The 27,631-nt window shown below is 41.0% G+C and overlaps 1 protein-coding gene across 2 annotated transcripts; it reads left to right on the top strand.

Annotated features, from left to right (window-relative positions):
- Positions 1 to 171: 171 nt before the first annotated feature.
- kif26bb (kinesin family member 26Bb) lies at positions 172 to 25,605 on the top strand. 2 transcript variants are annotated; one of them, XM_051408289.1, is made up of 15 exons: positions 172 to 450; positions 655 to 1,023; positions 4,158 to 4,634; positions 7,228 to 7,349; positions 7,472 to 7,643; positions 11,206 to 11,415; positions 11,843 to 11,936; positions 13,153 to 13,424; positions 14,673 to 14,850; positions 15,447 to 15,585; positions 15,833 to 15,992; positions 16,175 to 19,307; positions 20,999 to 21,168; positions 22,797 to 22,947; positions 23,858 to 25,605. In XM_051408289.1, the coding sequence occupies exons 1-15, from the start codon at positions 391 to 393 to the stop codon at positions 24,067 to 24,069; spliced, it is 5,919 nt and encodes a 1,972-aa protein (XP_051264249.1). In that variant the 5' UTR covers positions 172 to 390; the 3' UTR covers positions 24,070 to 25,605. The 2 variants fall into 2 exon arrangements, with proteins under 2 accessions (XP_051264249.1, XP_051264250.1); XM_051408290.1 differs by having other exon boundaries at positions 173 to 450; positions 20,999 to 21,154; positions 23,858 to 24,010.
- The last annotated feature ends 2,026 nt before the right edge of the window (positions 25,606 to 27,631 follow it).

Genomic DNA, 27,631 nt, shown 5'->3' with positions numbered 1-27,631 from the left:
GTATATGAATGACTATTATGTGGGAGAGGAATTCAACTTTGAAAAGAAAACATTACTATATCAAGTGAAACCCATTAACAAACTGTGCAACAGCCTGTTCTCTCTGACCGTTTTTTGAACACTTGCTCCTTACTGCCTCCCTGAGGAGGTTACAATAAATAACCAAGTGAAATCATGAAGTGTTCTCCAGTGCGCTCACTCTTTCTCTGTGTCAGTATCATCACTCCATCTCTGAGACGCTGTCTCCAGCCTGCTTACTTTGTCATATTTCTCATTCAAGCTTACCATGAGTGAAATATTTTCTCTTTATATCCATGGAGCTTTGGCAAAATTAAATAAAAGTGCAGCCTGCCTTTGTTCGGATATCTTTTTAAATATTAACAAGTTGTCATGTCATCTCTGACTGGAAGAGGAGAGAGATTTCCTGCCTCGGTCAGAGGAACACACTGGGTAAGTCACATTTATTCATTATGAGCACAGTTTGTTCCCACTTGTAAAAGACTGCATGGTCTTTATAGAGTTGGATATAAGAAAAATATTGTTGCACTGCAAGGCAAACAGTTGGGTGTGGTTACAGTTGTCCACGTCGATTGACATCTAATTTCCCACTGCCAGAGCCCACATACATCCTTCTTACACTGATTTATTCCTCAGAGCTCAGAAGTGCAGCATCACTGTGAGCCCGTCGGCTTTTCTGCAAGTATTAACGGGAAAAACTGCCAGCCCAAGCAGCGCCCTACTCCTGAGGGTGCCGGGGGGACCAAGGGCGACCCACATCGGAATATGTGCCAGAGAGCAGACGCTGTCCCGTCTTACAAGTCCCTCCCTGGAACCTTGGGAGACCGCATCAGGAGTACCATGTCCTCCGGTAGTGGGACTATATGTAGGGGCACTATGTTGGCGAATCCTGGCTTTGGGAGGTGTGAGAGGAAAGTTGCGTGTTGCGAGAAGTGCTCAGCGACTCTCGTTGCTCTGAAGAAGCAAGCTCTGAGCCTGGCTGTCCACCATCACTTCTCCTGCAAGGTCAGTAACCGTGATGGAGCTGCTCAGGGGTGTAGTGGACCATGAATGCACTGAAGATCAGTCTGTTCTCTTATAGGCTGATACAAATATTATTGAGGGGGAAATATTGTTCAAATATTATATATTATATATAGATACAAATATAACTTGATTCAGGTAAACGCACCTCAGCAGGTGGTGGTATGGGATAGAGTCTAATAGCTGATGATAATAGAAATGTGTATATATAACTATACTTGTGATGGAATAATAGTTACCATTGTAACCAAATGTAAGATACAATTCATGATATTCGGTTCACTGTCGATGTTTAAAAAACAAAATGTGATTGAAGATGACAAAAAAATATTCCTTTATTTCTCAGACAAAAATCAATATATTTTCTCTTATATTTTTCTTTATCAATTTATAGTATCCTTTTGATTTCTGAGGTAGTGTATAAACTGTGCAAAACAGTGCATATTTCCGTTTGTGAGGTGAAACTGATGACTTTGCGCCTTGATACCACGTCACATATTTGTATTACGGTTTAACTGTATCCATAAACCTGTATATTCCTAATTTTGATTGGAATTTTTATTTTTTAAAAAACAATTAAAATCTACTTCTCTGTCTGAATTTTGGTGAGAAGAAATTACCAGTTTTGTGGGGCGTAGCAGAACAGTAATATTAGTGTAGTATTTGGTAGTGTAACTAATTGCTATAGGCACGTAGTAATAAGTCAAGTAATAAATTACTTTAAAAAAGTCTAATGAATAATGACTAATACATTAAAAATTTCAAGTAACTAGCCCAGCACTGCTTGTGAGTATTTGCAGTTTTTTATAGTCTGCCATGATAGTAAATGGTTAATCTTGAAGGTTCCAACAACAATGATGTTAAGATGCAGAGGCCTACAGGAGGCTGTACTTTGGGATTAGACTCATATTATATTCTAGTTGTGTGCTTTAATACATTTTAAAGTAGGGAAACAGAGAGACAGTACACTGTTTGACATATTGTACCTACCTACAGCACATTCCAGAAACACCACATGGACAAACCAAACGCAGACTGCGGCACACTGTAATAATAATGGCAATTCCCTAAGTTTACCTATGATTATGATTCAATTTTTATTGGTGATTTTGGATGGCGTAGCGTGGTTGCTTACCATAGCATAGAATGTTTTTACATATATATATATTTCTTTATATATCAGTCTATGGGGGTGGGGGTCATTTTGAGCATATTTGAATATTGTGGATGACGTGTACTGTAATTACTGCCTTATTTGGAGAGTTGGTCCAACTGGGAAATGGTAATGGACATTTTTTATTTTCAGACATTTTGAGGAACAAAGCATTAACCAATTAATTGAATAAAAAACAAAGCAAAAAGAATTAGTTGCAGCCCTAATCTAATCACTCACATAGACTTTGTTGCTAAAACTGCCACTTTGAACACATTATCTGACTGTATGTGTGAGTGCTGTGTGTTTATGTGTTTTAGTGCTTGTGTGGGCACATTTGTCTTTACAGTGCTGCCTCTGGGAGGTATGCACATCATCCATCTGCACATTTGTCACCACTAACATCCATCAAACACACTCCAATCGACAAAGTAAACCAGTGCCATTCTTGCGCGAGTGGTTTCAAATGGGCATGAATATTTCATCTCCGACATCCATGTGTCATCTCCACAGTCCTCTCCATAGAGGGAAGACTATTTATTTTTGTCCTCTTAAGTGGGATGGGGCACAGCAACAGTAGCTTCATGTTTTTAGAGGGAGACCACAGGCCAGAGCAGTAAACAGCGTGAGCAGGAGAGAGATCTTGTGGCCACTGACATGGTCAGTAGAAATCTGATAAGCCAGCTAGCTCTTTGCAGGTTTATTGATCCGAGTGTGAGTTCTCAAAAACATTGTGGCTCTGTAATGTCATCTTTTGAGATGGGCTTGCAATCTGGCTAAGATGGAAAGTCCAGTTGCCCATCTGGCTACCACAGCGCATTTCTTCCTTCATATATCTGTTACTTATTTCTATTTGAGAAAGGCAAGATTCACTAAGCTGGAAATTAATTTTTCAGGTGGTAGAATTTATTTATTTTTATGTAGAATAAAAGAATATATCAAGACATATGTGGCTTAATTACCCCTGGATATTATTTTACAGAAGACATAAATTCAGTCTGTGATGTCTCAGCACTTTTGGAGTTTTAATGGCTTTGTTTTACATAATTATTGAGAGCTCCTACAGTGCTCCTCTGGGGGTATATGGGTCACTGGCAATGTGTTGGCAGCTTGCAGGATGGATGGATGGATGGATGGAGGATGGAGTGAGCGTGTTGGATGTTGGTAGGTGTCAAGGGCAGACCAAACAGGATGTGACACAAGAGTGTCTGTCAGGATGAAAGGCGACATGATGGTTTGATTTGTTTGATATTCATTTTGTTAGATTTGACAGACTGGGTCCAGGCTGAGAACTCAGATGTCAAAAACACCTTTTATAGTAGTAGAATTTAAACCTTTTCGAATGTCACGCTGTCAGGATTCTCTGAATGAAATTATATTATTATGTTCAATCTAGATAACAACTGTCTATTAAAGTCTCATTAAATTATCCTCAAATGATTCTGCAAAGGATTGAATGGCTGTACACCACTCATTCACAGAGTAAAGCATTGCTGTGTTCTATTGTTCATATCATTTTATAGCAGTACCATACCTGTGCTGTGGCCAGGGAGTAATATTTATTCCTTGCTTTAGCAGGATGATGAAAATAAAATGCTTCTTTAACCAATGATGTGTGGTAACATTGAAATTCATGACACTTTCTAGTTTATTTTAAATTTGTTTTGCTTACTGCTCATTTAAAGATAACAGGGGTAGTATTGATCAGTCCTACTAACTCTATGATTACTTCGCTAAGTGCTAAGATTGCTTTCATTGCTTTCCCATGACTCAATTTCCATATGCTCAGTGATCATTTATATAATTCTCGAGCCAGAAATCAAACAAAGCAAATTATGTCTCTTGATGAATCTCTGATCTTATTAGGTCAGTCTCTGTTGAGAAAATTGCATGCAAGTAACTACTTCAAACACCTAACTGCAAACTGTAAAATGATTTCTGTTACTTCTTTGTAATTTTGCAGGACTCTGGTGACCTGTCTGTGTTTCTTCATGACAACCTTCGCGTCCATAGTCGGTCCACCAATGAGCCCAGGGACAGAGAGAGGGAGCAGGGCGAGTGTGGAGCCTGCGGTCTAAACCTGAATCAGCTCAAACAAGAGGCCATCCACTTGGCTCTGAGCAGGGGTCAGTCATTAGCTAAGCCTCCCTTTGAACACAGCTTTAGCACTGGTACACTGCTGGGACAAAGTGAGACAAAGCATGGGGAAAGGGCTCCAAGGGAAGCGGCCACGGCTGTGCATCAATCGCGCAGTCGCACCCACAGTCCTCACAGCCCGAGAAGCCCGAGGACGCCTCAGAGGACCCCTCAAACCCTCAGACGGAGGGGGCCCAAGCTCCCTAACCCTGATATGGACCGCTGGGTAGAGGAGCAGCAGCAGATGGTCGCTTCTAAATCTGTGTCCAGCACTGATGGTCACACCATCTACCCTCACCATCAGGTACCCCTAAAAGCCTTCTCCTACCACTAAATCACACATAACACATCGCCTAGTGTGCATTCCCCTTTAATGAGCTATATGGGTAAGGTATGTCTTTACGGGTGCACGTGTCAGCAAAGCAATGATTCATAGTGCCTAATCAGAGCCTATTTAGATCCCACGGCTGAGGACGTAGTTTAAAGTACTTTTGCTAATGGAATGGAATTGGGTCATGATTTACCATCATAAAAGCCAGCCAGTCAAAAAGCACTTGTGATCAATAGGGGGATGGTCATATTTAACAGGGCGGCTGGTGAAATATGCATTACTGTGATGGAAGCCACAGCAGACTGAGCCCGCCCTCCCCCAAGTCCCCAATGAAAAAGGTTATAAACCTGTAGAAGGTGAGTGAGAGTCTTGAGATGTTTTATATGATGTTGGTTCAACTTGGGTGGGTTTTTACTCCTCATCAAAATATCCTTCCTTAGTACATGTAGATATCATGTGATCTGGTTGATAGAGAATTTTCATAGACATCATAACTAACTGTTCACTGTACCCCTCCCTGGAAGAGAAATTGTACAGTTATAGGTTAGCAACCATAACTGAGCACATAATGAGGCAGTGTACATAGGATGAGGGACACTCCTTATGTTGAGTTAAAATGGTGGTGTCTAGTGTAAGTGTCAAACCTTAGCATCTCCGGCTAGCTATAGTGTACTTAAGGAATGTATAATAAGAATGACTGGATACGGTCCTGCCGCTCAACCTTGCTTACAATTTTTGCAACAAATAAATTCCCCTGTGACTCACAAAGCATATTCCCCATAGAACAACATTATAAAAACATGTTGGTAAAACTGTTGACAGGACACCGCAAACTGCAAACAAGGTCAGTTAGGACTCTTTCTATTATGACTTTTGGATTTTAGAGGTTTGATCCTTAACAAACTAAGTCTAAGGGCCAAGTGGGAACATGCGGGCGGGGCCAGTGGTATAAACACTTTTGTGCAATATATTTGAAGATCCCCATCCATATCTGTTATCCACAATAGCGTTACATTCACCAAACACTTCAGTTAATGTGTTACGTTTTTCCTCTTGTAACATTAAAAAAGATACTCTTTGAAAATATGGTAAATATTGCTAGCATTAGCCTAATTAGCTCAGATTAGACAACCTGCGAAATCGATAGTCACCAGCTAGAAATGAGAAGCCGACTTTTGTCTACTTCTGTCTGAAATCGAAGACCTATTCAAAATTACAAAGAATTTCTAGTGGTAAAGCTGCACCGCTGGCCCAGAATGGAAAGCTTGACGGCATAGCAACAGTGACTGCGGGGGCTCAGCGAATGGTCAATTGGACTGAAATAGACTGGAGAGCAATATTGTAATTAACCTGTTATTCTTAATTGACTTGTCTAATGAAATTTAACAACAACAATGTAACATCTTACTCAAATGAAAGTGTCCTGGGCTTTGTAAGACTGTATGAGAAATTAGCCAAGCGGGTCCAGTATGAGAGCAGATCAATACAGGTTTATGTGGCTGAGGTGAAATAATATGAGAGGAGTGAAAGTGGAGGACGAAGAGTGAGGAGGGAGAGGAGACAAAAAGGAGGGCGGAAGAAAAATGAATAGCAGAGGAAGAGAAAGGGAGATTAAGTGTTTTAAGATGGGAGGCAGGAGAAAAGGCTGGAGAGAAATGACGATTTAGAGAGATGAGTGGAGGGCAGGAGAGGAGAGATAATAACAAGAGATAATAATAAAAGACCACATGAGAGCTGATGCATAGAGATATCAGAGCACAGAGAAAGACAAAGTGAAGATACAAGAAGGCTATGACAGAAGATTCTAGTCAACAAGAACACAGGAGGAGGGACGGGGGAGTGTCTATACATTATCCATATTACCTTTGGCTACATATATTAACTTAGCCCTGTCTTTATCCTCCTCCCAGTCTCCTTCAGGACTACTGCAGTCCTCCCATGGCACTAATTTGCAGTTAATGGTTGGACATTATTAAAAGAAAAAAACTGAGCTGACATTGTTATCTTGCCCTAAAAAAAGAGCTGAGACACTGATGAGACGGTATGAGAGCGCTGTAATCCGGAGATGTTGGCTCAGTGGCTTGCGGCGAGGCTCGGCGACTTCATGTTGAGCAGTAGCTTGCTGAATAGGTCATGTTGCACATACACGGCACAGTTATGAATGAATTCAAAACACACACCTCGGAGCTACAACTGCGCAAGTGTTGGAGTTGCCTTACGTAAAGTTGCTCAATTGAGGGTGTGTGTGTGTGTGTGTGTGTGTGTGTGTGTGTCAGAGGCAGTGACCGTATGTTTGCTGCACCTCTTCAACTCTGAGTCATGTTTTAAACTCAGACAGCAGTCACTATAGCAGTCACATACTATTCCTCACACTCCACATGCAGCTAGCCAGAGCTAATGGCGTATATGTTTAACCCACTGTGCACTCAGCCTAGATGCCCTACTTAGACAGACGTACCCCACGCTTTTCCCCAGAGTAATTCCCGTGATAATAGCCCCTTTTGGAGTGGGTGCAGGAGTGCAATTACAGATTTGGATTTTTATAATGAGCTTTCTCCCCTAACAGGCAGCAGATGATGCCGCTTTGGGCTGTGGCGACGCTGGGATCGTACAGACTAGCTCAAAGATCCCTCACATTGCCAGAGTGGTGACCATCGCCAACACTGCTGCTATGTCCCTTTTAGCCAGGTAAATACATCTATGCCTATATTATGAATACAACAATTGTTGTGTGTAAACATGAGTTTTATCTGCTGCATGTGTGTACTGGTTGCACCATAAGTGTCGGTGGTATGACTTCTTCCCTGTAGGGCGGCCGAGAAGCTCAACCTGACGTTGAGGAAAAAAGGCCAGGCTTCTGATCCAGCTCCCGCTCATTTCTCCACCTGCTTCAGGGAGCTGATCCAGAAAAACCCACCGCCCGTCCCCTCCTGCCTGCTCCAAGCTGCCACTAGAACCAAAGACTCGCCCAATGTTGGCAAGGTAAACCAAAGGGCTTCAAATTCCACTAGATTTAAAGTAAATGCAGATTGTTACGTTTTTTAGTGAACCACATTTGGTGTAGGTGCAATTGCTAATAATTCTTTGCAACTACCCTGATTTGAATTAAAATTCAATTCAAATTATTGGACTAAATTTAAGCATTTGGTCAAAGTGGAGCTAATTACAGATCAGCATTACTTGGGGGAAGTTGGGGGTCTGTAGGAGATACAGAATATTAAATACAAGAAGAGTTTAACATTTTGGGAAATACACTTATCCACTTTCATTTAGATGAGAAGATTGATACCACTCTCATGTCTGTACGGTAAGTATGAAGCTATAGCCAGTAGTCAATTTAGCTTAGCTCAGCATAAAAACTGCATGAGAAGCTGCATGTAATTCCCCTAACATTTAGGTTTGTATGGATTAAACACATGAAATATATTGTGTTTATGCTAAGTCCGGACTTTAACAGACATTTTTTCTATTGTCTCAGACTTGTCTTGGTCTTGTCGATATTAGCACTCAGACTTGTCTCAGACTTGGCCATTGGTCTCACCATGTCTCACCAGTCTTGGACTCGACAATGTCTGGACTACAACACTGCATGTAACTCTTGGCAAGAAAGTGTATTTCCCAAAATGTAAAACTATTCCCTTTCACATTAGTTTTAGCTATTTCGAGAGGTTAAAGCCATCATAATCTGTTCTGTTCAGGTGAAATGACTTTTTCAAAGATCTCCAGGCTACAGTCGAAACACTGCTAACAGTAGTGACGTCTTTTGGACTATGACTCAAACAGTTTTTCTGTAACAAACCTAACACCTTTTTTTGTTTTGGTCTCAGTAATAATTGATGATTTATTATCATATAGTTATGTTCAGAAACAAATCTTATTAATGTATACTCCATCTTTGATCACAGCACAAGCAGTAGCCCATTAGCTGCACTCACGAAGATCAGTGCAGCTTGGGTTCAGGGGTCAACAAATTTGAACTCTTGACTCTGTGCAGCAGATCATGTACATCAGCGGGACAGTTGCAGGGAAAAAATACACCACCTGCTCAATAATGGAAGAGGCACCCAACTTGTCTGTCCTCTATAATGTATGTCGTAAATACATAAGACATGCATTTATTGTATGCTACAGTATATACACACATTCATATCTTAATATTAATTCAAATAGAAAATATACAAAAGTTCTACCAACAGTCATCTTAGAGTCACCTGCAGAAACAAAGTAGTGTCAGAAGACTGTGACATTCACTTGATGAAGATCCTGTGTTACCTGGGCCACTTTGTATCTTATATTGTGACGTGTACATTACATAGACTACATAGAATAGGTCCAGATCGGTGGTGTATCTTTCAAACTCTACCACCCTCGTCCACTACCACCACCTTGGAAGTGTTTTTACCACCCTGGTTGCAGAGTAAAGAGATCATAGTCAATTTGGAGGAGATCCTATATCACGCCTTCTTTATGATACACTGTAATGTGGTGCTAATGTCTCCATCTTGTTCCTCCCCTCCCCTCCACTCCCCTCCTCTGGGAGAAACTGGGGGAGATCAATATGGCTGCCTGCCCTCCCCTTGTCTCAGATAGATGGACTCTTGGGTTTAGTCTAGAGTTACAGATAAGGGCTCAGACAGACCCCACCGCCAGCCACACCTGCCTGAGCACTCAGCTCTGTGTGCCTCTGCGTGCCAGATTATGTATATGTGTGAGAGCGGAGGAGGATTTTCTCCGCTTCTAAATGGGTCTCTTGAATAATTTAATCCTCATAAATAGAGTTTGACACATGTTCAATAGAGTTAGGGAGCCACCTCTTGCATAAGGTATTAAAATTATGAGGGAGCTAAAAAAAAATCCTTTGCTTCGTTTTTAAATTGTCATGATGATGTCATTGTGGTGTAATGCAGTCCTGGACAATTTCAAGAAAACCACATTCGACTGGGTGTCATGGTGTGCAGGCATACTTGCAATCTTGCAGGCCTGAATCCTGATTAAGAATAATTTTATAATTGGTTTATAAACCTTAATAGAGCTTATTATCTTGTATGAGGTAAATGTTGCCTTGTCGTCCTGCAGACTAAGACCTATGAGCCTTGTTAAATGCTGTCAGAGTCAGGATCTAACTTAATTTAAGACCTTAAAGCCTCTAAATCTGGAGGCTTCCTGTAGAGAACTGCATTAAGGAATTAATGTCATGACATGCGGAAATAAAGCAGGAGGTATGCATAGACATGCAGGTTTAAGTACATGTATGCTTTCACTGACTGGATCAACTGGTTGTCTGCTGCAGCCTAAAGAAAACATGTCTTTATATCAATTTCACGTAAAATTAAATTTCATTTTTGTATTTATACAAATTAGTTGATGGCTGTGAAGCCCAAAAAAAAAACAGATTGCCTCATATTTCTGCCAGTTCAAAACATTTACAACAGCAGAGTACACTATCTATCGCTCAATGCTCAAACCTAATCCTTTTTGACATTTACTGCTTTGTTCCGCCTAGGTTTCCCTTTTCAAGCCGAGGTTTCTCACAACCCATGTTGCATAAAATAACATCTTAGCCTCCCATGGCTGAGCAGCAGGGGCTCAGAGCTGAAGTCTGACTATTACTTCCCTGTCACAGCTACGTTTGATCCTGTGTTAAAACCCCTGTATGCATCAAGTTTTAAAACACTTTTAAAAAGCAGTGTATAAATAGAAAAAAAAAGTGCTGTAAGCGACAATATAACAACTTACGGAAACATTTTGAAGATTTTGTGGCATGCATACAGTGTGTACATAGAGCTTTCTCACTCATATGGTGCTCTCAGATTCTGGGATGCCAAGACTCTTATGTCTAAAACTCACTGAATTTGATATGAAGATATTTTTGAACCTTACTATTTTGAAACTCATTCTTTTTTCATAGGTTTCTGTTTGCTGCTTGTGTTTAGTTTCAAAAGTTACACAGGCTTCTTCTGCAATCACTTACATACATGTTGCTCAGTAAAAGCAGAGCACCTACTCACCCCTTACATTTAATAAATGATGGAGTTTTCTTTTCAAGGTGTCTCAGTGCAGTTAAAAACGTTTAGCCCTTTCCTGTATATGTGTATACAGTATGTATACAGTGGTAAGTGCAATAGCCTACTAGTGTCTTCCCACAGCAACCCTTGTAAAAGGCATTTACACTGTCAGCCTGTAGCTACTCACTAGCTGACTTAGCACTAGCTGGGGGCAGTATGAGAATGTTCAGTGTCAATCTATTTATTATATTTACATAATTAATGGGTGCTATTAATATGACTGCCATAACTGCCTAACATTTGCTAATCAGTGCTCATGCCAAGTTTTTCTGGTATCCGGTCAGAAACCAAATAAAACTTTGTAGCTGATGATGGCGCTGGAGGAAAAGCTAAGGCTCCACCCAAGATATTACAACCATAAAACAACCCCTAGAGCCATGCTACAGTATGTTTACCCCATCATATTTAAATTTTCTGTTGGTATTCAACAGTTCATAACATACTGTAATTTTCAACATGCTTCCATCCATCGTGTGCAGGTCAAAGTCGTGCTGAGGGTGAGTCCAACACTATCAGTGGGCCAAGGCCAACCACCTGTTCTCCGGATTGACCCGTCCAAGAAAAGAGTCACCATAATGGAACCAGTCAGCAAAAGCAAACCACACGCTACAATGACACTAGACAGGACTGGCAAAAGTCTTCTGAAGACATTCAACATTGACGCTGTCTATCCTCAAGAGTCAAGCCAGGTTTGGTTCTTCATCCTGATTACTGCTCAACATAATTCAAAAATATGGTTTTAAATGTGTCTACTTGTACTAACTTAATACTGATCTTGGAGTTGTTTAACATTGACAGATACTTCGATAGTGTAACATTTGTCTGCAGCATTCTGTGTTCTCTCAAGTGTTCAATGTTCCCCTCTTCATACTACACACCACGGTTGGGTTGCTCTCTCCCGGTCTGATGACCTGAAAACTGATAGGGCCTGGATAGCCACCACAATTACACAGTCCATCAATTATATTCAACCTTCTCCAAGCTCTGCTTACAGTATCTGAGCCCAAGGGAATCTACAGAATCAGTATGCATCCCTCCTCTGGTTTCATTGGATGTACTTTTTCAGCGTGGAGATGAATCATAAGATGCTTGCCGTCCTTTGTTCTCTCTGACCAGGCCGAGGTGAGTGCAGGCGTCTTGGCTGATGTCATCCGCTGCGTGCTCAGCGGCAGCGATGGATGTGTCCTGGGTTTGGGATGTGCTGATGTGGGTGAGTAATCGGTCGCTGTGAGAGGCCATGGGTTAAAATCTTAAGATGAGAGTGGGACGCTTTTATCTGTGCTCAGGGGCCATCCACCCCCCCGCCCCCCCACCCTCCTCCTCCTACTTCTGTCCCACTCCTGCTATCATTCACTCTTCCTCTATCACTTAAACTCCTTGTCTCTATTTTCTCTCTCCTTCCTCTTATCAATCTTGATACACATTTCCAGCCTCCCTGTTCTTTCGCTTCCTCTCCTGCTCCATTTGTCTTCCTCTGTCTTCCCTTTTTCCACATAGTGACAGAAAAGTGTTGCCATTTAAACCCTCTCCTTCTCAGTCATTCATCTTTCACCTGTTCCTTTGTAAATGAAAGCCTATTCATCAATTATACAACACATATGCGTTTTTAAAAGCGTCCCATTGCCTGATAGACACATCAGCATGCTGCACAAAAATACACAAATATTTTATTTTATTTTGTTGAAACACTGAGCTCAGAGGGGACTGTCAACAAAATTGACAATAATACCTTGCTATTAGAGAGATGGAACCCTGCACTTAGGGTCGGTGAAGAGGTTTAATAGATTTGTGGCGCGCACATACACACACACACACACACACACACACACACACACACACACGCACACGCACACGCACACGCACATACAGGGTAAGGACAGGGTCTCCTTGGAGCTGCTTTTTCACATGACGCCACTCTCCGTAAATCTGATTGAATTAGTTGGCCAATACAAACTACATGTGGCCCACAGCCAGGGGATATCAATCTCCTCCACAGAATACTATTCTCTCTGAATAACGGCAGGCAGCTTGGCCTTTAATTGGAGTAAACCAATTCTCCTATCCTCATTCAATTAGAGTTTGGATAAGACAAGAGAGGGTAAAACAGGCCCATAACTCAAAAATAATGTGGGGCAAAAGTGCACTTGGAGATACAGTACGGCATCAGTCCAGAAGAAAATCTGAAACTGTTTGTGGGTGTGTTTCTGCCAGTCTGCTCCATCTTTATTTGTGTTTTTTTGTCAGTTTATTTATTGATTTGTGTAAGCTAGTGCACTAGCTTGGATCATACTCATCTCAAAGTGTATATTGTATGTGCTGATGAGGTGCCCATGTGTTTTAGGCTAGCAGGTGCATGTATATGTAGTATATGTATGTGTTTCTGTATGTAGCATGCATACATCAGTGTGCTCTGTTGTCTACCTCAGGCTCCTGGTCCAGCATGGTGGGGAGCGGTGAGAGCATCCAGAAGCTCGGGCTGATTCCCTGTGCCATCTCCTGGCTGTACAGTGCCATCGAGCGCCGGAGGGAGAAGACCTGGACCGATCTGACTGTATCCGTGTCTGCTATAGAGCTTTGCTGTGGAGAGGAGGACACACTAAGGGATCTGCTGGGGGAGGTTGTCCCCTCATTAGGCAGTATCCAGGACAGCCCAAAAGCCCATATTAGACTCCAAGAGGACCCCGTCTATGGGATTCAGGTAGAAGGAAAAGTTTTTGTTAAAACTTGTTAAATAAACTGCTGTGTCTCTGCCTGTCTGTCGTTCCGTCTAAGTGCAATCACACAAGGCTCCATTGACCCAAATTGTCAGGATATTCCTGGAAGAAGAACATAATCCATCTTAAAACCAAATAGAATTTTACATTAGAGTTATTGTCGTCGGTATGATTACAGTGTAATCAATCTTTGGTAACAGAATAGAAGACTGTCCCAAATCTGGAAACCAGAGAGCCGTGGCTATATTATTAGTTGCTGACGAATGAGAATTTCTTGGCTCTGTTTAACTGCCAATGCACTGCAAAGACTCAGTTTAAGAATTCATACACAAATAAGAGTTATTTTACAGTTGTTTTAATAGCTGAGGTAGTTTTAGTATGAAATTTCAGTGACTATGTTTACATGCACAAAATATTGTGTTTTTAGCCCTTATTCTGAAGGACACTGTCCTTACTAAGCTGTTTACATGGCTAATAAAAATGAATATTCCACTAATCATCCCATTTACATGCGGCTGTGCATACTTCAATTAACCTAACTGTTAACGATGTACTGTACGTCTTGTGGAAGAATTTCTGCTGCTTGAGCCATTTTGCCTCTGCATCAAATAAATATTTTCCACTGTTGGCAGACTTGTTCGACAGTGTGAACACAGCCTCCCTCTTTCTTCTCCAACTTTTTGAAAAGGTTATCGTTGCCATATTTGAGCATATCCAATACCCTGTTGATATCCTAGTCTTTTATAATGTTTAAGAGTAGGTGTGTAATGGTCTACACAGTATGTGAGAAGATAATAAGTGGTAGCGAGTGAAGCCTATTACATTGCATAAACGATTACATCTGATTGCATTATGATTGTGCAGCTGCCTCCTCCCTCGCACTAATGTTTGTCAATTGTAAGCCACCACCTCACTGTGCATTGCATTTCTCTCTATTTCTTCACTGAATACTATGAAAATGAAACATACTGTACCAATGGAGCTGTTACTTCCTGTTACTAAAATTACATCACAGTAAACACTGGAAATCTCTCAGAAAGAGCAAACCTCTGACAAGTCTAAGCTACTAAATGTGTTACTTTAATAACAAAAAACACAGGGATAGACAATAGTGGGATACATGTGGCAGATTGATGGGAAAAAAATAAAATGGCAGATGGTTTTCATTTAAGTAGTTTATAAGAAGATTCTATCCACGTGAGATTTATGACCATTTTCTCCCCTCCCTTCAGCTACGTAACCACAACCGGGTGAAGGCCCCCACTGCTGAGCGGGCTGCTTCACTCCTGGATGCGGCCATTGCAGCACGGAGACACAGTGACTTTGTTACATACCTGTCCCACAGCTCCATAATGTTCTTCACTCTCCACGTCCAGCCCCCTCGTACAGAAAGCAGCACCATTGGCAAAGGTTGTAATGAATTATTCAGTTACCAGGGCGGCTTGTCCCCAGTGAATTTGTTTTTTACACATGAATTATTTTCCACCATTAACCCTCAATTCACTGCTGATTTAAAGGTCCAATGTGTAACATTAGGAGGATCTATTTGCAGAAATTGAATGTAATGTTCATACGTATGTTTTCATTTGTGTTTAATCACCTGAAAATATGACTTGTTGTGTTTTTGTTACCTTAGAATGAGCCGTTTATATCTACAGTGGGGGCAGGTCCTCTTCCACGAATTCCACCATGTTGAACTGCCATGTTTGTTCAGTAGACCAGAATGGACAAAGCATGCACTGGCTCTAGACAGGACCTTTCTCGTTTTGTGCGAGTTTTGCAGCCACTGTAGTCTCTCCAAGCAAGCAAGCAAGCTTGGATGGTTGAGTTGTATTCAAATGGATGCAATCTGCCAATTCACTGCTAGATACCACTGAATCCTACACACTGTTTCTTTAATGCAGTTTAATATACTTATAATTCTTGTGTTCTTTATTTGCATATTTGAAAACTTGCTAAACTTTTGGCATTTATGCTTTTCTCTCCTCTCTGATTTCCATCCGTAGGTTCACGTGGCCCCACTAAGTTGACCATGATAGATGTATGTAGTGGTATGAGGGGTATAAACAAAAATAAACCTCCATATTCTGAACTGGGCCCTGTTGTCCTGTCTCTTCTAAGTGGACATAAAACCACCCCCAACAAGTAAGAATGTGTCTCCAAAATACTATTGAAGAAAACATTTTGGCATATGTTGGTGTAGAGTTAATTGCATATTTTGACAGTGAGATGAAGTTGATTGGTCTTGTAACTTTCCAAGTTTCTAAAAATGGTCTTTTTCCTGTTAAACCATTTTATACTGGCTAAAGAAAATAAAAAACTACATCCAGATGTCAGATAGATTTGGCATATATCCTGTGAGTTAATGGACATTTGCGCTGTCTCTACATAGGGGAAGTAAGTTGACTATGCTCCTTCGAGAATCCTTGGGCCATGTAAACTGCCATACCACAGTGATGGCTGAGGTTGCTGATTCTCTGGCTCACCTTCAAGAGACCTTATCAACCATCCAGCTGGCTTCTCGCATCCGCAGGACGCAGAAGAGGACGAAGGTACCCTAAATGCCCTTTAACGTCTTTCAACAACCACATTGTAATGGGATCATATGTTGTTTTGTAAAGGATGTGGGAGTTTTAGAATTTCTGTTTGTATCTATTTTAAAACGTACTGTACATGTTATGTTTTGGATAGTCCAGTTCTATAACTAACTCCACAATTTATCTTCATCCAACAGCAGTCCACCTCATGTTCTCCGTCCGGGAGGAGTTTGACTAAAGATTATGAGAGAGGACCTCAGTCTTTGTCCCTGAGGGCATTCCACTCCACTGATGAGGTGGATGCTGACATCCCTCGTTTCCGTTTGCGTGGCGAACTGGATGAGCGCTCCAGTAGTGACCAGTCCTGTGACACAGTCATCCAACTAGACTCCGATGGCTTGGTCCAGTCCAAAACAACCTCAAGACTGGCACAACCTGAATTTGTGCCCATCATACCCTCTTTGCATCCTAACAAGGCTGACATGGACGACCCAGAGTTTACTGCTCTGCTCCAAGAGCTTCTGAGAATTCCTCAGCTGCAGGCAGAGAAGAAGTCTGAGGAAACTGTTCAAGGGAATACTGAAGTGCTGAAAGCAGACATAAAGAAACCAGGGAGGGACTGTCTTAAATGTGACACATTTGCTGAACTTCAAGAGCGCCTGGGCTGTATCGATGGAAGTGAGACAACAATGGATGTGCTCAAGTCTTCCTTAAAAGGGCCACCTGTTAACAATGTCACAACCAATTCACAACCCCAGAAAGAAACAAGGAAACAGGCAGACAGCGAATCATCAGAAACACCACAGACATTTTTGAATCAGGGGTTAGGTTGCAGTCAGACCTCTGTTGTAGAAAAGCAAACAGATGGCACCTTCCCCGGAGACAGTTTTCAGAGAGAAGATTCGGGTCTGTATGACTGCGAGGAGTGCAGTGCAACCAGTTCCAGTGAGGAACTGCTGAATCAAACTCACAGTCTTAACAAGACCAGTCACTCTGAGCTCCCCAAAAATGGCCCTCTTAAGTCAGATGATAAGCTCTTTTCTCAAGACATTAATGTTGGTGCTCAGGGCATGGCCATCACCAGTTCCCTTGCACCTACAGGTAAACAGGGGAGTCCTGAAGCTGCTGATTGGTTCAAACCAGACAAAAGGACCTCACCAGTTGGCAAGAGCTCCCCCATATCTCCTTCCTCCTCCTGTTCCTCTTCACACTCCTTGGCTACCAGTGTTATAGATGTCTTACCTAATCAGCCCATAGAGGACATCAAGGAAATGAAGGCCACTATCACAGTAACTGTTCAACAGCCACTGGACCTGAAAGGTCAAGATGAACTTGTCTTCTCCATGGTGGAGGAGGTGACCATCAGTGGAGCATTGAACAGAGGGAGGACGGGTGGAAACATTATTTGTATCAGAGATACTGCCCAATCACAGGGTCATGTTCAAGGCTCTGCTAGCTCTCAACCGATCAGGATAATCAGCAATGTCAGCGAAGAATCTGTAGCTGCAGGTTCCTCTAATACAAACAAAAACTCTACAGAGGCTAAAACTGAAAATCCCCAGTATCAATTCAGGAGGGAAAAGAAGTTCTTACCTTCCTTTATAAATCCCATGCTGATTAATACAGATATGGACTGTGAGTTGGATGGTGCAAAAGAAAAACAAAGTCCTATTGACACTTTTACAGGTGCCAAGTCGTGGTCTGAGCTCAGAGGGAGCAATGTCAAATGTCCAGATGATAGGAAGGCTCCTGAGAAGAGGACCGGGGCGTGTGCATCTGAGACACATGACAAAAAGTCTGACAAAGTATGTGACTCGTCGTATGACCCAGTGGTTTTGGAAGATTCAGCTTTCTGTGACGAAACTGCTGAAAACAAAATGTGTGGAAAGAGACAGAGAAATAAAGACAAGAGCCACTCTAGAGACAGGGAGCATGTTTGTTCCACTAACACTCCAAGGGGCTCAGAAGGGGGAGAAATCTGTTCCAGACGTGTTGGGAATGCCCTCAAGAGAATTGGTGCTTCACCTGGTTGCCAAGAAACCGCCCCTGCTTCCTTTAAAGCTGGTAGTTTGCCTAGAGGTTGGCAAAATGCCAGCCACCAGGACAGCTACCATGGCGGTTACATGACAGACGACCACAGAGACCCAAGGGGGGTGACATCATCCACCCCATGTAGCCCAAGGGTAACTTTGGAGAGGAGGCAGGGCAGACAGCACTCCCCAGCGAACCACAGCCTCCGTGTGTCCTCTCCTCGGAAATATGGAGCAGAATACAAACAGCACTCTAGTAGTGCTCCCAGAAAGAGTATTGAATCTTTGTTTGAGACCTCAAGTACAAGGATGAAACATGATCACATGAGTGGGAGGCCAAAGTCACCCATTGAGGACAGCAGCAGGCTTTTCAGTGCCAAATTGGAGCAGCTGGCTACCAGGACTAATTCCCTTGGTAGAACCCCAAGGGACTTCCCAACTCTGGATAGAGATAGTAGTAATAACTCTATGAGCTCTAAGGGAAGCTCTAAGGGAAGTACTGACGGTGCTTGTAAGGGAGGTTATAAAGGACGTAATGAGGGAGATTGTACCTTACCAAGGGCTAGCCGCAGCCCCAGGAAGAATCCTCGGTCTGATCAGAGTCATCACTTCTTTCCCTCTGAAGACCCTTTAACTCAGTCTGCTAGGCATACCCATTCCAAGCTCTCTGCTGTGGGGAAACTTAAGATGGCTAGCCCTAAAGTCCGTCGCCTGTCTGCCCCCAGTATCAAGAACCTCAGTCTCCCCCACAAAGGCCTGCGGCAGTCCATTAACCGCAGCGCCAGTCTTTCCCCAGATGGCAAAACTGTTAGCTTTGAGCGGACATCCTCCTTTCTTTCCTCTTCCCCTCCACGGTCGTTTCACTCCATCAGTCGAACTCCGAGCCAGAGCTCCACATGCTCATCCACGAAATCTGTCATCCAGGGGTTTGTCAATGGCCGGATCTCAGACCTCCTTAAGGAAAGGGCCTCCAGCCCCACTTCAGGAGGACTGGACCACATGATAACAGTTCCCTCACCATACAGCCGGGTGACTGCTCCCCGCACACCTGATCACCTGAGTGGGCATGCGAGTGACACCACTAGTGTGTTGAGTGGAGATTTACCACCAGCTATGGGGAAGACATCCCTGCATTTCTCCAACAGGAACAGTTTGGTGAGCAGTGGATATGATAGCATGGTAAGGGACAGTGAAGCCACAGGCAGTAGCACTTCAACCAGAGATTCTGTCAGCGACAGGAGCGGCTCCCTCCTCAGTGTAGCTCGCAGCAGCCGATCATCTCGGAGGAGAGGCAACACAGGTAAAACACCTGGAAAAACTGGCCTTTAATGAACTGAACTGGAAGACTTTCTCTTCTGGAAAAATCTGAAGCTAATCCAAGTGCTGAGTGTGTTGTTGGTTTTAGGTGTTAGTGTAGTCTCAAAATAATCAAAAGTTAGCAAGCATGTTGAGCTGATAATCCATAATAAAAAAAATTAAAACATTTTTTTACTTGTTTCTATCAAATTCAATAATATCAACTGGCAGTTATTATAATGTATTCCACATTTTCTTTTACTTTTGTAATATTTCTATCATTGGTCAATGGTAATGCAGTTGAGGGCAGAGACATTTATAATTTGATGTTCTGAACAATGTAATGTCCCAATTGTGTGCTGGCACTTTCACACCAATACAATTAAATGCAAAGGTAAAATTGTCAGATTAAAGTGCTGTATGGTATCTGGAAAAAAAAAAAAGGTAAATCCTATGGAAATTTGAATCCAGTCCAGTATTTTCTCTACACATTCAGACAATTCAAACCAAACCACAAACCATTTTTTGGCTTGTAATCTGACCACATAACATATTAATGTGACATTAATTGGAGATGACACACATCTGGAGAAGGCAGTCAGACCTAGTTTCCTTACTGGCATTGAAAGCCTAATTGTGTAGGAGGTCACATCATTAATATATGAACCCAGTGATGGCACTTACCAATGGCCGCCAATACAGAAAATGAAGTGTGTTTGGCTGAAACAGTGAACTGTAAAAATGGCTGTGTGTATACTTACATACTTGCTATGGGTAAATACTGTAGCACTTAATAGCATTTTGTTGAGCACATGGTTAATACAGTGAAAACTGCTAATGGAGCAATTAAAATAGAAGACAAAGCTTTTGCTGGATGAACATATGAAAAACATAATATATTATTAATTGGGTGATTCAATTCTGCCTGTACTTAATTTCTCCTTAAGTGTATCCTTAAGTAATCAACTCTCTACTTTTTGATGAAAGCTGTACCTATATCGTTAGATATATTAGATATATTCTTAAGGACTCAGTGACATAAAGCATATAACTATTTTTTTCCTGTACTGGCCCACTTACAGAAATTGTGTCTCCTGTCTCGACTTCTATGAATAATATGGTAGCCCTGACAAGCTGCATTTGCCCTCAGGCAAACTACAAACACATGGCCTGAGCATTGAAGGCCACTTAGGGACCAGCCCTCATTTATGATACAAATTTACTTACAGTGAGGATTGATGCTTTTAGTGTAGAGTGTTTGTTGACGATACTAATATAGCGGCTCAAGAATACAGCATTAGCCACCTTGTAGATCCATGAGGAGCATAAGCAGGTTTTTTCATTTGTAAAAGTGTGACCTCAAAACAGCCTAATCTTAGTTCATGTTGCTGAATTTAAATTAATGCCATGTATTGTACATCTATTGCAAGAATACATTTGTATTGGTATGAATAAAGTTTTTAAATTGAGTGGCAGCAGTGGCTTCTCTTTGTGTCAGTATTGGCAAGTGATCATGCCAAACACTAAAATTAATAAAATGTAACTAAAATAAAATACTACCTTAAATATAGTTTGATTAGGTATCTTTTTTAAATTCAATATTTTCACTGTATGTGCAGTTTTAGAAGAGGAGGAAGAGAAAGAACAAGTTGAGATACAGCATCTCACCGCACTTTCTGCCTCACCCTGCTGTAGGTACTCACCAGCGTCGTCTTTCCCATGATACACCCCTGTCCCTGAGACGCTCGACTAGTGGTCTGCGGTCTCGCTGGGTGGATCGGGGAATCCCAGAGGCCTACGAGATCAAGGTCTATGAGATCGACAATGTGCAGAGGATGCAGAAAAGAGCAGGTGCTGGCAAACAGGTGCTGGGTTTATTTTGATTTTTTTTTAGGAGGTTAAAGGGCATAATGTAAAATATGACCTTTATCAACCTCTATTGGCAACCAGTGGGAATAGCAACGTTAGTAGATCGTATGTCCTCTTCTAGGGTCTCTAAAGCTCCTTTTGACAGGTTCCATTTTGGACCTCATTCAAAGTACCTGAATTTTTCTAAGCTCTAATGCTAACAAATCTCATGTCAACCCTTCTGTCTATCCTCACACTTTTATATTAGCAAAAAACTATGCAGAAAACATCTTTATATTTTTCATTTTATGGCCTTTCTGACTATGGGCCATGCTAACTTCGCACTCACTACATCTACACAACTTATCCACAATGCTCATGTCACATTTAAAATGTCTATGACAACCAAAATGTGACCACCAAAGAAAAACCATAGACGGCTACTTGAAGCGTTGCAGGTTTTGTGTGTTCCACAGCCTCTAAGCAGACAAAGCATTCCCTTACTTCAAAAAATCCTCTAAGCACAGCTCCTGTATTGGCCTAAAGGTTCAAGAAGAGTTTGTCTGGCTTGATCTCTTGGGAAAAATAACACCTCAAGGGCACTCTGATAGTGTGCCCTTGAGGTGTTATTATTGAAGGCACAACTTCTGCAGCGGACACAAATAAAGACCGTGCTTGGGCAGCTATCAGGTTTCATGTGTGAGATATTGTAGAAGCAGCATGACATATAGCAGTGAATTGAACCTGGGTAAGGTTGAATTAAAGAGTCCACCTGGCATTTACAGTTCAAATGTGCTTAAAACAAAATGCATGTGATGACGTCATGCCCCCATGACGAGCAGTCTGGCCTCAAGAGACTATTCCCCGCCTCCACCAGTCTCAGGCAGGCAACTTTTATACAATTTTAATGACCACATGGGGGGAAATTGGGTCAATGCTGCTGCAAAGGACAAAGAAGAACACTGGAAGTAAAACCAATATAACACGTTGTTGATAAAACAGAAGACTTTTAAAAGAAAAAAATTAACTGAAGTCAATAGAAGAGTTATAAAAACAATGGCAGCACTCCATTCTTCATATTTAGAGGTTTTCTTTTGTTTCCCTTCACAGTATGCATGTATTGACCTTTGAAACTGTCCCTTACGTGTAATAAGGTTAGTATAACCGGAGAGTAATTCCATTTTCTAGCCTAAAGACATGTCTGGTCTCACTCCCAAGAGGTGTCTCTGCCCTAACATGGTGTTTATGATGTGGTGTGTGTGTGTGTGTGTGTGTGTGTGTGTGTGTGTGTGTGTGTGTGTGTGTGTGGAGAGAGAAAGAGAGAGTGGGGAGGTGCTGTTGTTCATCCAACCTCTAAAACAGCCTGTGTGTGTGTGTGTGTGTGTGTGTGTGTGTGTGTGTGTGTGTGTGTGTGTGTGTGTGTGTGTGTGTGCGTGCGTGCGTGCGTGTGTGTGTGTGTGTGTGTGTGTGTGTGGAGGAGCCAAACACTACTGGAGGCAATACACCACATATTGTTCATTTTTAATGAGAACAACAGTAGCAAAAGTTAAGTTTTAAAAATACAAACTTTTTCAAAATAAACTATTATGTGCTATATGAACATAAATAAAAGTAGTGAAATGTGTGTATGTGTTTGTGTTTTCAGGGGCCTGCATGCTTCAGTGCCAAGCTGAAGTTTCTGGAGCACCGTCAGCAGAGGATCTCAGAGGTCCGGGCCAAATACAGCCACCTGAGGAGAGAGCTAGAGCAGGCCAAACACAACCTCATGCTGGAGCCCGCCAAGTGGAACCAAGAGTGTCAGTCAAATTATTCTTTCTTTGAAAAAATAAGCATGCAAAATATTATTTGTCACCTTTTGAAAATTACAGTAAATCCATATAGAGACTTATTGGACCACATTTTGTTATACATTTAACAGATTCACTGTCGAAAAAGATAACCTCAGGAATAGAATGTAAAAAATCTCTAACTATCAATTAGAGCTGCGACTACTGATTATCATTCTATATAATATATATTAAAATGATAATGATGATACTGTAATGTTTTATCTTATTAATTAATTAATTCCTTTTCCTATGAAATAAAAAACACTTTTTCACAGGGCATGGTAGCATAAATAGCTTATTTTGCCAAAGATATTGAATTAACCAGCATTTATGACAAAGAAAAGCTCCAGAACACATAATGGGTTCATTCAAAACATTATCAGATTATCAAAAAAAAGTTTTTATCAACTGAACATTTCACTGACCAAGAAGGTAAACATTCAGTGAAGGAAACTAGGGCAGAATCCAGGGTCCTCATTACCATCATTAGCACTATCCTCAGCACTATTTGTAATTTCCTGCTATAGCACATTATATTTTTTGCTTTGTACACAAAGTGCATGGTGCTTTTAGGCAATATGGGGCAAGACTGACATTGGTAACCACCCCAGGGCAATAGTGGAAAAGCAACCTTTATGGTATGGGAGTGTCTTGAAGAACCAATAATTGGGGTGGGTTTGTTCCAAAACTGCATACATGTTGTGTTTTGTAATTAGGAATCTCAGCATCCTGTGAAGTATTTATTATAGTCATTAGTTGGCTATGAGGCAGCAAATTATCATCATTTTAATATTGTCAACAAACAATAGCCCCATATAGTTATACACTGGTTAGTACCCTTTACCTCACAGTCTGCCACCTCGCTGTCCTCCTCCAGTCGACCTGTGGCAGACCTTCGAGGTGGACTCCCTGGAGCATCTGGAGGCCCTTGAAGTGGTGACGGCTCGGCTGGAGAACAGGCTCAACCTCTGCAAGGCCAACGTCATGATGGTCACCTGCTTTGACGCGGCCACCAGGAGGAGGCAAAAGAAGCGCCGGCGAAAACTGCCAGAGCAGAGAGCCTCGAAGGGAATCCGAGCTGAATTCTAGTGAGAAGTGAAACATGGTTAAATGGGAGTTAAGGACTCTTATGTTGTATGTATCTAGTACACCTGCTACCTATCACTGTTATTTTGTGGATGATGAATTCAAAATGTGTACATCCGACACACACTTTAACTTAATTCAAATGTTGTGTTCTTAACTACCGTGTTACCTCTGGTCCCTTTAAATTAACCAGGTGCTACAGATTAGAATTTTCCCAGGGAGGTCCGTGGTCAGAGCTGCAGTCTTACAGCTGGCAGGAGTTCTTCAGACACCTACATAGGGCTCATTTTCCAATTTCCAAACCAAAAAAAGTCCCTAAAATGGACTCTTTTTCTGTAATCCGTCATTAATTACACTACAGACATGCAAGTTCTCTAGCATTGTACAGCTTAGTATTTTTACAAGCAGTTCAGCTCAGTGCAGCATCTAATGCTAACAAGACATTTCAGTGTAGCTAAAAGACAAATATTGTAACCTTTCCTCTCCTGGCAAAGAACCTGTTGAATATTCAGATCATAAAAATTAGCTTTAAGGTGCTTGAGGAGCAGAGACTCTGCATTATTGTTTCTCTGAAAAAGCTTCCAGGCTTCCTTTGGGTTTGATATAGACAGTGCACTTGATACTTAACATTTGTGCAGGGTTACTCATTGAGCACTTTTTTTTTTTTACTCTTTTGAAGCAATTTCTGGAAGATCTGATGCATACCACGATGTCTTTGCTCGCAGACAACTGTTGGAGCAAAAGTAGTCACTACATTATTTAGAAAACCTTTTTATCACACATACTGTCTGTGATCAAATGTAATAATGAAACTTAAAGCAGTCTCAGACTAATAAAATGATTAGTCTGCCTTAAAGTTGTTATTTTCTAAAGAGCGTTCAAAAGGGAATATGCCATTTTGTATATAGATTTTGGTGCTGAATACAATAATGAAAATGAATTTGAATCTTTTGACACTAATGTAAAAATGCTTCCAGTAAGCTGTGGAAACAGTGACTCTGAGAAGGGGAGTGAAGGACTGAAGGATGAGCTTTGAGTTCTTTGAAGTTACTGCCAACCGAAACACCACTGTGAATGTTTAACTCTGTTCAGAGTACGGGTGGCCAGTGATCAATAAACTGGCTGCTAAAACACATTAGTGAATGATCGGCAGCGGAATAAAAAATGTGGAATCTACTCTCAGTGTAATGGAGGAGTAATTAGATTAAAGGAATAACGTCATTGTGTCTGAAGAGCCTCATGGCTCTGAAGTCATTGAGCCACTAAGAGAGGATGGACTGATGCATAGTAATCAATGCACAATGCTAGGTTTTCTACCTGGATCAATGCATTTAAACTTACAGGGAACACACACACACACACACACACACACACACACACACACACACACACACAATGGATGTCTGTTTTGTGAATCCTATTAATCAGCATGTTGTACGTCACTGTTAATAAATGACCACAGCTCTGTTATTTTCCGTGTTTGTAGACATTGCAAATTGTGCATCCTCTGATCTGCAAAAATTAAAGTCATTATGCAGCTCCTGCCTATGCTTGCATCACATTTGTTTGTCTGATGTGGTGATCAGACTATGCATTTCATTTGTATGTACTGTATGTATGTATATATGCATGTTTGTGCAAGTGTGTGTGTGTGTGTGTGTCTTTGTGTGTGTGTGTCTGTGCAAAGAGAGAGATGCAATATTCCAACCTCAGGTTGACTTCATGCCATCCACAGCAAGTGAAAAGGTAACGAGAGCAAGCAGAGCTGAGCCCTTCAGCAGCCCAATTATAAAGACAGACTCATTACAGAAGAGTGAGAGAAACACACATACACATACACATACACACACACAAATATGCTTCCTTCCCTGACTTCGCCCTGCCTCTCTTTCTGCTCCACTTCCTCATTGTTTAGCTTTATTTCAAGTTGCATAAACGTGAAAATCACAGTCATTCATTCATGCCGAGAAAACAGACACACACACACACGCTGAACATCTATTTTGGGATGAGGATGTGGGAATGGTGTCAATTTAGGTTTACATGAGTAAATTACGGTGCTATTCATTTGAGTGTTGTAAGAAGAAAATGTTACACCATTTTCTGCCTCTGAGAGGTTTAGGATCTTAATCTTATTCAACAAAAAGCAACTGATACTGTAAGCTTGTTAAAATACATTAAAAATCCATCTATTTTACATGTGTTAAGGAGTCAACCAACATCCCATTATTTACAACTGCTTTTAATTGATTTTGTAAAACTGGTAAATATTCTATTAATTTAATGCATTATGCTAATCATTTCCCATTTCTATACATCAAAAAATGTGGTAATAAAATTGTTATAACATCCTCAATTTAAATATCTAAGCTAGGAATTTATTTGACACATTTTCAACACATTAGGAAGTTTTCTGGGATTTACCTTAACTAAAAGGCAATTTCACCAAATTGGTTATATTTCAAATTGGTTCCATTTGCATGCTGTAACTGGTCAAAATTAAACTTCATTCTTTATCTTTTTCAGCACTGTATCTAATATCATACACGTTTAACTTTTCAAAATGTGTAATTGTCCATATCAGGCCATTTTACATGGTCCCTAAATAGAAGATTTCATTTTTTGTAGCAAGACTAGTAATAAGTCAAGTAATATGACTTTTTTTCAGCAAATACATCAAAGAGCTGCATCAAAAATAATAAGTGTGTACCTGGAAGTAGTTTTAAAATGATCTTTAAAAAAATTTAGGTAACAGGACTTAACGTTACTAATTATACTCTCTGGCATACTTACAATATGATAAAAAAGACAAACTAAAAAAGAAGAAAATAAAGTGAGAGAAGTCACTGTTGGTCTTCCCATGGTCAAGACAGCAATGATGCTACTTACTGTTGATCAGGTGACCCAAATCTTTAGAGGGGGGTAACAGCTATAGGACTGAGTGAAATCCTGGGGACACAACTAACATGTTGTGAATTTCCAATGAAAAAAAAAAAGTATTTAATGTCTAAATTGGAAATAGAGCCACACAATAATGCAAAAATCATTATCTAATAATTATATTTCATGGTAAAGTGAGAGTGGGTACGGGCTAAAATCTTATTTTTTCAGTGTTCTAAGTAGTTTTATTAGGATTTTACATGTTTCTTCAAATTTCAATTAGAACAGAGAGCAAGACACTTTGCTTAATAATATAATGTACAATACAGATAGATTTTATGCATATTTATGCATGTAATATCCTAGGGACGGAAGAGGCACCGATTCGGCGGAATGGCTCTAAAACTAATCAAGAGATATTTGTCTCTAATTCAATAATTCAAATCCCCAAAGAAACTAAGTGCTCCTCTAACCTCCAATCTCTCAGTGTGTGTTGCTATTATACACTGAGGGTCTAACAGTGAGTGATGAATACATAGTACCACAATAATCCTGACTTTCTGACATGTACCTCATCAATCTGACAAGTCTAATGCATTTCTTATTCTGCTTATGTAACAGTAATAATACAACGCAAAGCCCGTGTACATGTTCACTGTCACCCTTGTAATCTTCTGTACGGTTT

Source organism: Dicentrarchus labrax, unplaced genomic scaffold (genome assembly GCF_905237075.1).
Source record: "Dicentrarchus labrax unplaced genomic scaffold, dlabrax2021, whole genome shotgun sequence".
Lineage (NCBI taxonomy): Eukaryota > Metazoa > Chordata > Actinopteri > Moronidae > Dicentrarchus > Dicentrarchus labrax.
This window is presented reverse-complemented; position numbering and strand designations above follow the sequence as displayed.